The sequence below is a fragment of the Scleropages formosus genome, chromosome 1 (assembly GCF_900964775.1).
Source record: "Scleropages formosus chromosome 1, fSclFor1.1, whole genome shotgun sequence".
Classification (NCBI taxonomy): domain Eukaryota; kingdom Metazoa; phylum Chordata; class Actinopteri; order Osteoglossiformes; family Osteoglossidae; genus Scleropages; species Scleropages formosus.
Genome location: NC_041806.1, coordinates 31,526,551 through 31,539,960, shown reverse-complemented (window position 1 = coordinate 31,539,960; position 13,410 = coordinate 31,526,551). Strand labels below are relative to the sequence as shown.

General features: G+C 44.7%; 2 protein-coding genes across 2 annotated transcripts in view; both read left to right on the top strand.

Moving 5' to 3' along the window:
* The window catches only part of LOC108924079 (protein Daple-like), a 51,671-nt gene extending 47,044 nt beyond the window's left edge, over positions 1-4,627 (top strand). The window contains exons 29-30 of the mRNA XM_018735210.2: positions 204-421; positions 1,748-4,627. Coding sequence (XP_018590726.1) covers positions 204-421; positions 1,748-2,683 — 1,154 coding nt within the window. The 3' untranslated portion in view covers positions 2,684-4,627. The remainder of the gene's footprint in view (positions 1-203; positions 422-1,747) is intronic.
* A 2,068-nt stretch (positions 4,628-6,695) lies between these two features.
* LOC108924006 (ovarian cancer G-protein coupled receptor 1-like) lies at positions 6,696-13,410 on the top strand. Its single transcript, XM_018735098.2, has 2 exons — positions 6,696-6,829; positions 9,896-13,410. Exon 2 carries the CDS (start codon positions 9,982-9,984, stop codon positions 11,005-11,007), a length of 1,026 nt encoding a protein of 341 aa, XP_018590614.1. The 5' UTR covers positions 6,696-6,829; positions 9,896-9,981; the 3' UTR covers positions 11,008-13,410.

The following is a 13,410-nucleotide window of genomic DNA, read 5'->3' as shown; positions in this document are numbered from 1 at the left end:
GAATTAGAAGCGTGTATGGAATCAGCTCATGATTTTCCTTATTTAATAATTTTCCTGCTGAAGCCAGCCTCTCGTGTTAGCATTAAGCCGGTGCTGTCAAAATCTAGGTGCTTTTTTCATTTAAATGTATATCTTCCGTACACGTGCTGCGTAACCTTTCTAACCGCCTTCCTATTGCCGTGCTGTTTCACGTTCTTTTTCAGAATCCATGTGTGATAATGCCATCACTCTTAGCCACGAGACTACAGCGAGTGCTGTTGTGAACCCCCACAACGATGGGGGGCGGTCCTTGCTGTCCTGCAATGGCCCGCGGCAGAAAAGCCTTGGTCGATCCACCCCCCACCGTCCCCCTTCACCTGGCAGCGAGATGGTCACCCTGGAGGAATTCTTACAGGAGACCAATGTCCAGTCACCCACCATAGTAAGGACAAGAGCATACGTAGCAGGAGATATTGCGCATGCTTTTCAGAACACACTGCAGCAGTCAGTGCTGTATTCTCCTAAACATAAGATAAATTAGGCTTTTTTGTTACCCTTATATTTTTTACGTTTTATATTTATTACAGTAACACTAAGTGAAACACTGAATGAAAAAATGTGCTTCAGTGTTGAAAAAGATAAGGGAGACATCATAGCGTTATAGTAATGACTTTCATTTGTAGGTTTACTAAATGCTGATTGGTTTAGATTTTTTTTTCTCAGATTAAGCTGTAATTGAAAAGGATTTAAGTGCATAACTGAATTTATATTTTAAAGGTTAGGGCAAACATGTATATTTCAAATTAATTAACACTGTTTAATTTTGTTTTCAAGTATAAAAGACAGCCACCTATTTTACGTAGCCGTGAGTCTCACTCGTAACCCGACTTCCGTGTCTTTTTTTTCAGTTCCGGATGAGTCCACCAGTTTATTTGGTTGAGCGTGAACTGAACTGTGAAACAGAATTTGTGCAGTAGAGGGCCACTAATTTTATATATGTCTGTCACAGTGTCCTTTTGTAGAGTGCAATCTGTCAGAAATAATAAACCTAAGTATAGAATGTAGAAGCATGCCAGTTTATATTTACATTACATTTATTCATTTAGCTGATGCTTTTCTCCAAAGCGACTTACAATGTTAAGGTTGCACCCAACTTGTGTTAATGCATTAAGTTGGGTGAATAAGAGGAACATGTTTGAACTGCTGGGGCTCATTAAGACTTGTACAACAAGGAACTCAACTACACAGTTAGTCTTCCTTTGAGGGAAACTCTTCTTGGGGTGCAGTGCATTCGGATTAGTCTGACCCCTACATTTAGACATCAAAAGCATCGCAGGGAGTGTGTCTACACCACTGCATATATTCACAGTCCAAGTTGCAAACACCGGCCATGTTTGAGCCTAGATGTTCTGTCCACTTGTCTCTCAAGGACTTGTACTTGTCCTGAGGGTTTCACTGCACTGAGGAAGAGATTCTTCACAGAGATCATCTGAAACCTCCTGCATATGCTTATCAGTCAAAACAAACAGTCCGCAAACTTTTTACAGATTCAAGACTTTTTTTTATGACTACTTGTTTGTTTTCTGAAGTCCAGGAAGTTGTTGGGGATGAATTATGCTGTTGGACAGTTTCCCCTCTTAAGGCCATCGGTGGGAATTTTTTTTTTTTTTTTTTTTTTTTTTTTGTTTTGGTAAGTTTGTGTGCACATGTTTGTGCATGTGAATGTGATTCTCTGTCAATGATCTTCTCCCCACGTCTATATGTACAGGTAGAGAGCAACAATCAGGAGAACCTGATGTGTGACTTCTTCAACAAAGCAGCTGACTTACCTGCTGCTGGACGTTGCACGTCCTCGAAGGATGGAGCCAGAATGCCCACCAGCTATGTGACACCCACTGTGAAAGGCATGCCCCTGGGAGACATGGAAGAAGGTAGAACTCCCAGACCTGGGCAGAGTGTTAAGCCTAGCTTGCGGGTACCAGAGGCAACAACAGCTCCAAGTGCCACACCTTCCCCCCATGCTCAAACACCACCTGGCCAGGTGGGAAGTGGAGGTGTGGCAAGATCCTCCCACCCACACCTATCAGGCTGCCGGGGGAGTAGCAACCTCAGTCGAACCTTTAGCTTGGCATCTGCGGACCTGTTACAATCCAGCGGCCCTGGAAGCTACAGACACGAAGGGGGCGCATCGTGGCCGAGCGGTGAGGACTGCCCAGAGGATGTGGTGCTGAGGAGGCCAGCAGTGGCAGCCCGCGAGAGGCCCCAGTCAGCCAGGTTGGTGGGGCCTTTGCAGCAGCCCACCGAGGTAGGTTGCCGGCCCCTGGACCCACGCAGACTGTCATTTGCCCCACCAAAGGACACTTACTCTCTGGAGCAACTGCGGCCCCCATCGCAACACCAGTCCTCCTCGCTGTCACTTTGTGAGACCGGCCCTGGCAGGCGCGCGAGCCCCCAGGTCCGTCCAAAACCGCAGCACCGTGCAGAGGTTGCTATGGTAACACCAGTGCGTGCTGTGCCAGCCCTAAAGGAGGAAGAACAGGAGGAATGGCAGCAGGTCCCACAGGTGGACTCCCCTCAGCTGAAGATGCACGAGGCAGGCGGGAGGCACATGGCAGGCACGGAGGAGCAGCCCAAAAACACGCCGGTCCCACCTGACCCGAATGGAGATCCTCAGACTGTCTGGTACGAGTATGGCTGTGTGTAGTAGCGTCTGCATCAATGCATCGCTGCCACCCCCATCCTTCTGAATGGGCTCTCCTTTGGGAAAGTCCTCAGTTTCCTTGTCTGTTGGTCTCCCTCTGTGGTGGAGGACCCAGTGCTGACAGTTGGGGACATAGAGCTCAAAGTCAGACCTCAGCCTGGAAGAGCCTTCTTGCACAACAGGAGAAGCACATGGAATATGCCTTGTTTTTCATATGATGCTGGTTTGACTCCCTGAGGACACGCTGTTGATGGACTGCTGTTCGTTCAGCAGGAGAGCGAACCATATGGAGCACGAAAGTTCTTAATTATATGCTGCTGCTGGACATTGTCAGCGGTTTAGTCGTATAATAAACATCTCTGTATGTCCAGGTTCTCGTCCGGGTGCTGTGCAGAGAAAAGCATTAAGGAGAGGATCAGTGAGGACCCCTGAAGTAATCTTAGTAGAATAATGCCAACTCACACACAGTTCAGGGATCAGAGGACAATGACAGGGTTGTTTGTCTTGCTGGAGATAACTGTGACAACTGAAAAAATTTCCCTTTTATATAATTAGTTTTGTAGAGAGTTGCTGATAGACTCTCTGTATGCAAAAAATTGCCGACGACAGGATGAGGGACCCCTTTTTGGGAGGGAATGTTAGTTTTTCCAGAAACACGTGTCATGTAACTGTTTTTCCAATGGGCACTGGTTGATCTGGAACCTTATATCATCTCACGGTTAACCGTTGGGTGCTGTACTGAACAGTTTAAACCCATTTATAAGTGATGAGACTAAAGGATTAGTCTGCACCTTTGCGTTGGTGTCTGTCCGCTGTATGATTTGTCTGTCTGAAAACAGCATCTGCACTAAAGTCCTAATGAAGTAAGACTGAGTCACAACACTGGATGGCTTATTAAATGATTCTTTTTGCCCTTGACTTGATGACAGCAGTTTTCACTTAATTCTGTTGAATGTCGTTTCCAAATGTACGATTTTGATGTTTCACCATGTGATATAAGGCTAACGAACCAATTATAACTTCATAATGGAAAATGCACACAATTACAAGGACAAAATGAACTGGTTTTTACACATTTGGGTAGGATTGCGGGAGGGATTCATAACTGACAGATGACGGCAATGACATGCAGAGATGAGGAAGGAGGGGGCATCTCATACTTTCCATTTCCTGTCAAGGTCTCTCTGCTTAACTTCTGATGCCCTAACTAGAGCAGAGAATAACTGCAGGAAGTTGGACAGGAGCTGTGGTCAAGATGGGGCCACCACTGGCACTCTGTGGTGCCTGTGATGAAGTCTAGATATTTGGCAGCATTGTGCAAATGAGAACAAACCAGGGGAAGCGCCGAGTGAAAATAAAACTCAAGACAGGGATGCGAGGAAGAGACGAGACCGGTGGGGAGAGGTGTAGGTTGGCAGCAGCTCTCGGTGTCTCCGACAGAGCAAAAATGAGCTGTCAGAATCTGTCAGATGATTTAGTTGCTGTGACGCTGTTTTGACAAACAAATAGCTGTGTAACAGGAAAGAGGTGTGAATGGAAGAAGTGGTTCAAAGGGGTGTAATGGATAAGGTCAAAAAACAAAAGCTGCTGCTGTAGCGACCAAACCAGCTTGTGTGGGGCACGGGAGAGCCACCTGGGGATGGTTAAGGCAGTGTTGCTGAAGTGAGAGAGACCTGAAGATGTGGATCGTTGTTTAGTTTAAAACAGTCTTCCTCACAGCGGACTTCCAGTCTGCGAACAAGACCTGAACCATGACCTGGACCAACGAGGCTGCTGGCACAGAGACAGAAGGACCATTGCTGTGGCAACCAATTTGGACTGAAGATGGGTCTGAATGTTGTTGAAGGAGCAGCCAGAAAAAAGGACTATAGCTGAATGGTGCTGTTAGCTTGCAAGTAGGTCATCTGACAGAATCCAAAAACTTGTGGATCCCAGGATTCGATTTTGGAAGGCGATTCAACAAATAAAGTACTTCCATTTCTAACATTCATTATGCATCCTGTCATCTGATAATAAAGATTTCCTACTAGTCCCACATTGGATGGGAGCAGTTCCATTATTCAACTTACATTTATCTGATGCTTTCCTCCAAAGCAACTTACAATTATTTACCCATTTATACAGCTGGTTAATGTTACTAGAGCAATTTTAAGGTAAATACCTTGCTTAAGGACAGTACAGCCAGAGGTGGGGCATCAAACCTGTGACTTTTGGGTCCAAAGTTAGTGGCTCTAATCACTACGCTACAAACTGTCACAGGGTCTTAGAACTTCCTCCTTGACAAATCACTGCTGTCCAGTCAAACTGTAATGACCGGGAAAGCTGATTTCATGAGCTATTGAAACCAACATGGTGCTGCAACATTGTCTGATGAAGATACATAACTTTACTGATCCAAAATGAGGTTGCATGAGGCTACAGGAGCATAGGAATGGAGATCGGACAAGTATGAGTGCAAATAAGTAAAGTAGTGCTTAGACAATGAGGCCAGTACCACCCCTGACAATACTACAAATTATGTGCACGTGCAAATGATTGCCATATGTACATTAATTTCATGGAAGAGCGATTAATGTAGCACTTTAGGAAACGGGCGTGCAATTTGGAGGCTGTCAGTTCACCAGCCACTCTGAGGTAGTGCTTTTTTTGATCAAAGTGTGGACTGTGATGCTTCTGATGTACTTTACATAACATTACATAAATTACAGGTGAGAGACCCCTACTTGGACTCAGGTTTGTTGAACTCCGTAGCAGGCTTTATTTGCAAGAACACTGACCCAAAATGTGGCTTGATGAAATAAAGAGCTGATGTGTCAGAGATTTGAACCTGAGAACTACAATATTTGGTTGCTTATTTTCTCCATATTAGCAAGCAGCTTCTCGGTGAAGCAGGGATTTACCTGGGGCCCAGCAGGTAACGTAGTGGTTAGAGCTTCTGCCTTCCACTTGAACGGCCCTGATTTGAATCCCGCCTCCTGCTGATGTACCCTTGAGAAGGATATTTTGTCTATAAATGGGTAAGTCATGGTTAAACGCTTTGCAGAAAAGCATCACCTAATTAAATGAATGTAAACAAGACAATTAGGAGCTGCTACAACTAGATGTTTACTGTAACTAATCAACTAGAGGCTTGTTTACTGTAACTAGGTGCATGAGTTAGGGAGGCATAGTAACCCAGCGTAGGGTTCAGTATGTACTGCTCTCTCCTGTGGCACTTTACCCTAAATTGCTACAGTAAAATGCTCAGCTCTGTAAATGGCCGAGTACTGAAAATCTCTGGATAACCAAAATATTGACTAAGCGATAAATTAATAGTTAAGTAAGAAGGCAATGCACCATGGGATCTGAGGTTATTAGACAGTATGTATGTAGGAGAATCTTAGTTGCCAAACAAATGCAGTCCTTAGACTACAGCAGACCACTGTAGACAAGTGACAAACTTTCTTATTGATGTTGTGAAATAATGCAACGTGGTCATCAAACTCCCGTTTCGTCGCCGTGACTCTAAAATGCGGGCTTTGACATATTCCTTTGCCTTAACTGGTGGAAATAGTGGGTCAAGAGGGCTCTTTCCACTGAACGCTCTGCATGATCACAAATTGTATTTTCTATGAGATCTACGTCGCTTTGGGGAAAAAAGTGTCTGCTAAATGAATAAATGTAAATGTAAATGATCAGATCCTGCCGAAGAGACCATTCTCAGTGGAGTAATTCAGCGGTAAAGAGTTACCCTGGGGGCTAAGGCAGTGCCTGGGTCAGGGGCCCCGTCTTGAAAGGATCTTATCATGGTTTACATTGACTGTACACTTCTTACCATGTAATTATTTCCTCCTTAAGAAATACCTCATTTAAAATCAAATCATTACACCAGCTTTGCACTGGTCTTAAGAGAATTATAAGTAAAAATCTGGTGAGGAGCGTTGGTCTTTATGATGGAATGAAATTTCGATGACGCTTTTACCATGGTACATATTGACGCCACTTTTGGGGAACCTCGACTAAGCGGAGTGTCAGAGTCCCGCCCACGTGGCCCCGCTACCAAGTAGCGCTTGAGAAGTAAAGAGAGGAGGGGGAGGAGGATGCTGGAGATGGTGTCGAGAACGTGGACGGTGGCTCTTGTTCTCTGCAGAAATACCAAAGACAAGTGCGGTAAGTTTGTTGTCCGAAATCTCGAACTTGGTTTTTATCTTCAGCTCTTCAAGTTCTCGCAGTAATGACAGTAGCGGAGGATGTCAGAAGGACCGCGTACCACACCGCTGCCTACCCGACTCATGTTCGTAACTCGCATGTTTGAAACACGAACGTGTATTTGGCTGTGTTTTCAGTATATTTCACTTCGGGAGCAACTCTCCGCTCCACGTCACTTTCTGGGCTCATTTTGCCAAAGAAGAAGTCGCGTGTGACTGCGTCTCCACGAACGAAGCGACCGTGTTTTTACTGCGAAACTGCGGCAGCCGCGTCCCCTTCCGAGCTGCGACTTGCGATCGAGGCGGGTGTCGGCGGGACGTTCGTCAGCGTTTTCTCTTCTGTAAAAAAAAAAAAAAAAAAAAAAAAAAAAGCCACACTGCAGGAACATTTCATACTCCGGTGACGTCAAATTGTTTCCAGCGCAATTATTCCCTACTTTCTCTTCTTCAAAAGGATAATGAAGCCAAAGTGCTGTACGAGGATGTTGATCATGGCAGTTATTTGAAAAATGGGAAAACGATGTCTAAACGACTTATTCTTAGAAGTGCGCTGTTATGTTCCGTGAAAGCAGGTGTATATTTAACGAGATTTTTATATTAAAGGTGGAAAAATGACTTATTTTATGCCGCCTGCAGTAAATAAAGCGAAAATAAATGTTTTATTGTATTCTGTCCTTCAGCATTTAAAGTAAAGATCGAAAAATTAAATGCCACACATCATCATGAGTAGGTCAAACAGGTGTGCATTTTTTGTCAGCTACTGGGGGTCCAAAAGTAATAGCAAGAACATGCAGTGTTTTTACACTTATATATATATACTGGGAGACATTCGGTTTGCTTTACACAGGCTCCGTTCCCCCCTTGTTAAGCTTTGGCAGAATAAAATAAAGGCTAATTTGACCGGATCTGAACGAGACATCGAGACAGGTGTCTCTGCTCGCCCACGAGCAGCGCGAGCTGTAACTGGTGCCTCGCACCACCCCAGCAAATTGCTCCCACGTTCGGCTTTCGGAAGGTAAACGGGTTTAAAGAAGTGGCAGGATGGGCTGCGCGCGCAGAGCACCGATGCGTCGCTACGCTGCAGTTCAGAGAGGTTCACGCTCTCGACTCGAGCCACTGCCATGACGTCAACGGTTATCGCCGCTTGCGACACGCGCGCATTCGCGAGTCGCGTTTATTCAGTTTCTTCTCTATTTTCTCTCTATGAGCCGCACTTCGGTGTCAACACGACAGACCTTGATTTTCCTTCCGCGGCGACTGGAGCCTCTCGACGCCTGTTTGTTTGGCCAACACTTAGTTCAGTTTTGAGCCGGCCCGAGGTGTCTCATAAAAACGACATTTTTTTTTTTTCCCCCCCTCGAGTTTGCGCGGGATTGAGCGGCTCCGGTTGCGCGCGAGCTCGGGCTGACAGAACTCTACACAGTCTCGTCAACTCAATAGAGCCCCTGAAGGGGCCTCTCTTTCCACTCCTACTCGCCCGGGGCCTTAGCTTCTATGTGCTTTTCCAGCTCCTTCTAAACAGTTAGTGACATTTAATATCGATTTCTGAAACAAAATGCTAAATAGCTGCCTGGGCAGAATGACAAATTAAAAGACATGGGGATACTAATGGCTGCTGCTTTCACAAACGCCCCGTGTGTGTAGAAGGATGGGCGGACATGTCCTCCAAATATGTGTAAATCCTTTGAGTTACATATATTCAGTACGCATTTACATTTATTCATTTAGCAGAAGCTTTTGTCTAAAGCGACATACATCTCAGCAAAAATACAATTTGTGCATTACATTAAGAGAAAGACTGCTGCAGACATGTGATTCTTAAGTCAACCTAGTTTGTTCCTTTCCACTTGATGCACCGAGGTTCATCGCTCGAGTAGGTGCATAAAATGCAGGATAGATGAATCCTGATAGCCTCCTACCAATTTTTTTTAATGATTTTACAAGGTACACAAGCAAACAAAAACAATGCCTGAGTAGTGGCTGAATAAAGGCTTTATCTGGTGATGCTCACGAGGTTACGGTGCATGAACATTTACACCGTTCATGAGCTGGAGAGATCTTGGGCGAAATGGGTCTGGAAAAGGTGGGTTTTCAGACCCTTCTTCAATTACTTGACAAGTCGTTATGGCCCTGCTTAGAAATGACAAAAACATTTAATGGATGACCTGTCTTTAATAGTTTTCAGTTGCTTAACTGGCGCGCACACACACACACACAGTCTGAAACCGCTTGTCTCAAATGGGGTCGTGGCAAACCAGAGCCCAACCCGCTAACACAGGGTGCAAGGCTGGAGGGGGAGGGAGACACCCAGGACGGGACGCCAGTCCATCGCAAGAAACCCCAAGCAGGACTCGAACCCCAGACCCACCAGGGAGCAGGCCCCGGCCAAACCTGCTGCGTCACCGCGCCCCCTTTAACTGTACTTACTATTTAATTAAAATGTATATCGGAAACGGTATGTATTTGTGGAATACGTAGTGGAAACGGGCTGCTTTCACAATCAAATCGTATGAAATGTTAGAGAATGGACCTAACTAAGGAATGAGATTGTAGAAAAGCCTCTGTCAGCCTCTGATTTTAAAACCCTGCTGTGATCTCCTTACATACATTTTAGAAAACACCCACTCACAACTTAAGATGCATCTTTTGACCATTTTTATGTGATTTGTTTAAACCTCACTAGCTGTACAATTTTGTCTTTTTATTTATATCCATTAGAGAACCATGTTCAAGTGCCTCAGTGTACTGTTTATAACTGCTCCTTAAGGTATAAACGCTTTGCCCATTCTCGACTTATCTGTATAATTCTTTTTGTTTCTAGTTGGTGCATTTTATCAATTTATATAACTGGATATTTTATTCAAGCATCTCAGATTTTTTTGTAAAGGTAGTACAGAAGGGCTTTTTCTGAAACTTTAATCAATAACCACTGTGTTTAAGACCTTAACCACTATACAGCTTGATGACACAGTATGTATAATTTCCTTTGTAACAGTTTTTTTTTCTTCCCTGGGTCTATGTATAATAGGTATACTGAGAAGGAAGAACACTGATCACCACTTCCTTGTTTGAAGGTGGAGTAAAGTGGTGGTGGCCAGACCCCTTGTGTGCATAATGACAAACTTGACCAGTCATGCGGGAAACCACTGCGAAATCAACCACAACATCCATCAGTACCTCTTCTCTAGCACCTACATCATAGTCCTGCTGATCGGCATCCCAACAAACCTGTACTCTCTGTACCATGCGTTCTTACAGACACGTGCCTGCAATGAACTGGGCATTTACCTGCTCAACTTAACTGCTTCAGACCTGCTGTACCTGGCATCGCTACCCCTCTGGCTGCAGTACTTTTTGCAAGATGACAATTGGACACACAAGGAATGGCTCTGCAACGTCTGTGGCTTCTTGTTGTATGAGAACATCTACATCAGTGTAGGCTTCCTCTGCTGCATCTCCATCGACCGCTTTATGGCTATCGCCTACCCACTGCGATCCAGCAAGTTCCGCACCATGCGAGCTGCGAGTGCAGTGAGCGCCTTCATTTGGCTGAAGGAGGTGGCGGTAGGCGTGATCCTCTTCCAGCAAAAGGAGCTAAGCAATGATCACACCAACCACTCATTGTGCTTCGAGCACTACCCCATGATGAACTGGGAACGTTATGTCAACTATTATCGTTTCTTCATGGGCTTCCTGTTCCCACTAGGCATCCTCTGCGCATCGTACTTCTGGGTCCTGCGGGTTGTTAACAAGAGCTCAGGCACCCATAGCTCACAGAAGGCCCGCATCAAGCACCTAGTGACCGGCACAGTGGTGATCTTTTTGGTGTGCTTCTCGCCCTACCATGTGCTCCTGATGGTGCGCACATTACTGGAGAACGACTGCCTCTTCATCCAGAGAATATTCAACTACTACCAATTCTCTCTCTTGCTGACAAGCCTCAACTGCCTGGCAGACCCGTTTCTGTACTGCTTCGTTGGAGAGAACATTCGCCGTGACATCCAGCTACGGTGGAGCATGTGCACAAGGCTTCTGTGCTGCAGAAAAGAGGTTGGCTATGCTACCTCCAGTGATCCGGCAACCATCAAGGAGAGTGCCATCTCTAGAGTCGTCCCGCTGCAGTCCAAGCCAGAAGCATAGGGGCTAGAAACTGAAGAGGTGCAGCTGTTGAGCTAAGGGAAAATTTTGGACAGAGAAGCCAAGGATCAACTCATCTAAATGTTTGTCAATTTTGTTTGGTCATTACTCGGCTTCACGTTAGATAATAAACTGCAGCTCCCACAAAGGTTTCCTTTTTATTTTTTTTTTTTAGATATGTATATGTGATATATCTGAAAGCACTGAGTAAACTCTCACCTACTTTCCTTGTTTTAATATTCTGTAACAGCTCTGAGTTTTGCAAGCATACTGATGTGGAAGCTGCCTTGTTTTAATTAGACAGTGTTGCTGAAAAGACTGTAGACTGCATTTTACTTGGTGTATCGAAATTAACATTTTGCTTCACTGTTGCGAAAGGTCTACACCACATTCCTCGAGCTCTGTTTTGGCTGGGTTAGTCTTATCCGATGTGATCCTATGAATTTGTTTCTTTGCCTTATGCCTGTGTTCAAGCGCTCAGTGTCACTCCGTGAGAAGAGCACTATATAAAAATAAATTGAATTGAAATGAATTGTATCCGGGTTAATGACAGAATGACTTACGCTGAAGAACGTCAGGCTTTCTAACAAAATCCACGTGAGGTGAGTGAAGGAAGTGTCCGCTGCGCTTCTTGCTGCCTGAAAGGACATTGTAAAATCTGAACCAACGCTTCATTTTCACAAAGGCTTAATTTTGTCTGACATACAGTTTCCAAGACTGGTGCTGAAGTGGTTGGAATGAGGCAAAGGCAAGACGCCCAGCCAGGACTCTCACTGTCATCATGGTTGCACACTGTTGAATTTCAGGAGAGTCCCTGAGGGGAATTGCAATTTCATGGCTGATATGAGAACCCCTCTAAGGGAGGAACAAGGGAGTAATAACTCTCTGCCCCGGGTTTTTAATGAGTTTCGCAGTATGAGGGGTGAAAAAGAAGACAGCTCAGATGTCTACAGAGAGCGTGGAGTACAGAGCCTGAGGATTCAGTGTGATCCTGTGTTGACCTGGATGTGCTACACAGCCAAATAAAACATGGGCAAAGAGAACATCCTATAAAGGACTGAGGTCAAAGGTTTAGGTGAAAAGGACACTTATGTGGAACAATAGCCGCCAGTGTGGAGGCAAAACAGTCAGGCCTGTGATGGCTGTAGCAGTATCATTTTGACAGGTGTATAACAGGTGATGCAGGGTCTGTACATGGAGGTGGAATTTAGTTTTGCGGAAAGAAGGAAAACTGGGATAACCAGTGGAGATCTTTTAATTTCCAGTGGTAAACTTGTGGCAAATGTAGTGCCTTTTTTTGCAGTCTTTTGGAAAATTTCATAAGGAGAAAATGAAAAATGACAGTGGGCAAATGTTTTGTTTGAAAGCAATGAAACAGTCCTTCCATGATGCTATTATATCCTGTTTAAAAAAAAGTAAATATAGTTTTGTTTGAATCTTCACTTTCAGCGTGTGAACTGAAAGTTTCTATTTTAATGCATTTTTTGCACTGAAAAGCGACAGGCAGCTATTCTGGGACTCGCCTTGCATTCGTCACCCAGAAACTTAATTTCTGTCCAGATTCACTAATCTGGTTACACTCATGTATGGTCACTTAATGACATGTTCAAGTCCTGCTGCAACATTCAAGGAGAAGCATGCATCGCTAGAAAGGTATTTATTTTGGCTTGCACGGTTCTCTTCATGTCCACTTCTCCTTTGCTTTATAATCCATGTGACCGGTTGCTATGAGTCAGGGTTGACTCGATGGCATACTCATCAGAATCACAATTCAACGTCAACAATGGGGAACTAACATGATTTCCTAAATCCAGTTTTCTCCAAATGTGGACATGCCTTGGAAAATGCATATCTCCCACACTTGTGATTTGGATATGTAATCGCGCAAAGGTTTGGTTTTATCGACTACAACTGGTGATTGGCATTGTAGCCCAAGGTAACAGAAACTGGCGTGTGTTCCCATGAGTCTCTTACATTTATGGGTTTCCTTCAGTTGTTGCTCATGGTTGTATCTGTGGTCACCTGTGTGCCTACAGTGATGAGGGCATAGTCAGACAATTGGCACTTTTCTCCAAGTGTCATATTGTCTGGAGATGCCTGTAGGCCAAAGAGTAAAAGCAAAATGGGTGGTTCACAGTAAACGGAGAAGAGTGTACCTGTGTTCATCCCTCAAATTGGTGTGGATATCAGGGGAGATGTGAGTGCCCTGCAATAAAATTGAAAGAAAATGTAGATGGGGGGGGGGGGGTTGATTTGTTCCAAGAGCTTGAAGGTTTGTATCTCATGAGATGAACAGAACATTGCTCTTGGGGAAGGTGCATAACCTGATTACTACTGTAAATATCCAGTTGCCACCAGGAAAATTTAAGTTGCTGTGGACGAGTGTTTTTTCAGTAAATAAACAAT